Source organism: Acanthamoeba castellanii, assembly GCF_000313135.1.
Source record: "Acanthamoeba castellanii str. Neff unplaced genomic scaffold scf7180000084655, whole genome shotgun sequence".
NCBI classification, from domain to species: domain Eukaryota; phylum Discosea; order Longamoebia; family Acanthamoebidae; genus Acanthamoeba; species Acanthamoeba castellanii.
Window position 1 is genome coordinate 18,943 of NW_004457660.1, and position 1,471 is coordinate 20,413.

General features: G+C 53.9%; 1 protein-coding gene across 1 annotated transcript; it reads right to left on the minus strand.

Moving 5' to 3' along the window:
• Positions 1-12: 12 nt before the first annotated feature.
• On the minus strand, positions 13-957 carry ACA1_345340 (Rap/ran GTPase-activating protein; the record flags this gene model as incomplete). Its single annotated transcript, XM_004353265.1, has 5 exons — positions 13-93; positions 200-326; positions 476-597; positions 724-819; positions 910-957. Coding segments are annotated over 5 exons (474 nt in total), but the record flags the coding sequence as incomplete, so codon positions are not given.
• Between the last annotated feature and the right edge of the window lie 514 nt (positions 958-1,471).

Consider the following 1,471-nt stretch of genomic DNA (forward strand, 5'->3'; position numbering starts at 1 on the left):
CAGGTGGTGCACCCACCGCGGCACCAGGTGCAGCAGCGAGCCCCACATGTCCGCCTCGCTCGTTGACGAGTAGAGCCACAACTCGAACAGCACCTGGGACGTCAGACAACCTACGTCAGCGCATGTGTGCGGTACGACACGCATGACACACACGACACATGCCACATGCCACACGACACATGGCACACGCACGACGCACCTTGAGTACGTGGGAGCAGAGGCGCTTGGTGAGGCCCTCCTCGCTCTCGGGCAGAGAGAGCAGCGAGTCGGCGATGCCCAGCAGGAGCTTAAGGAAGATCTCCCAGGTCTCCTCGTCCAACGCAGAACTGCGCACGGCGCCGCCGAACAACACACCAATCACGTCACACTCGTTGCAGCGGCGGCGGTATCACTGGTGTTGTGGTGTGTGTGTGTGTGTGTGTGTCGTGTGTGTGTCGTGTGTGTGTCGTGTGTGTGTGTGTAAAGAGAAAGGAACCTCTCGCGTCCAAGCGCATGGTAGATGTTGAGTGCGCGCTTGCACAGGGCGGCCTGGGTGTCGAGAGAGTCCGGAAGCGCGGTCCGGGGCTCGAACAACAGCGAGTAGTGGCACAGGATTTGCTGTGTGGGCCAGACAGATACAGATGAGCGTTGGACGACACACGACACACACGACTCGCATGCACGCGCACGCAACACGACACATGACAGAGTAGACGCGTGAACGTTAAAAAAGAGAGCACGTACACGAATGAAGAACTGCGGCTCGGAGTTGATGGGAGATGGCCTCTTCGAGGAGTCGAGCAGCCATCGTCGGTAGAGCTCGATGGCCGTGCTCATGATCTACGCCGCGTAGTGACACCGCGTAGTGGCATCAGCGTGTGCGGCTGTTTTGAAGATGGGGGGAAACGTTGTGCGACGCACACACAGTACCTCTTCGCTTTCCATGGGGAGGGTGAACGAGGCGCCCACGCTCTCCATGGCCCACCGCACATGCGCGACGCTCGTGAGTGCCTGGCATCAATTTTGTTTCAAACATATCTTTATCAGTTTAACATAGTCAAAGTGATATGGTGGCCAATATTTCCGCAGTATGCAGCGAACATGTTCAACTGACTTTAATAATAAGAATAATAAATAAATAAATTGGACATCGAGGTAATAAATAAATGGGGATTGGGAATGTACCCTGGCGCCGGCATTCGAATCGAGCAGAACGTTGACCACTTGCGACGCGAGGGTCTGCCGAACCGATAGAGGGAACTGCTTCAAAATATCGGTCGCTGCCAAAACGATTTCGGTAAAATAATTGACAAATTAATTAATCTGTTCATTATTGACAAATTAATTAATCTGTTCATTAATTAATTTGTCAATTAACGACAAGGCGCAAAGGCACCAAGAGGGGGGAGGAGAGGCCAACGCCTACCAAGCCGCGGTAGCGCCTAAGAAAGAATTAAAGATTGTGTGCGGGGGGGGGTGATTGCGTACATGG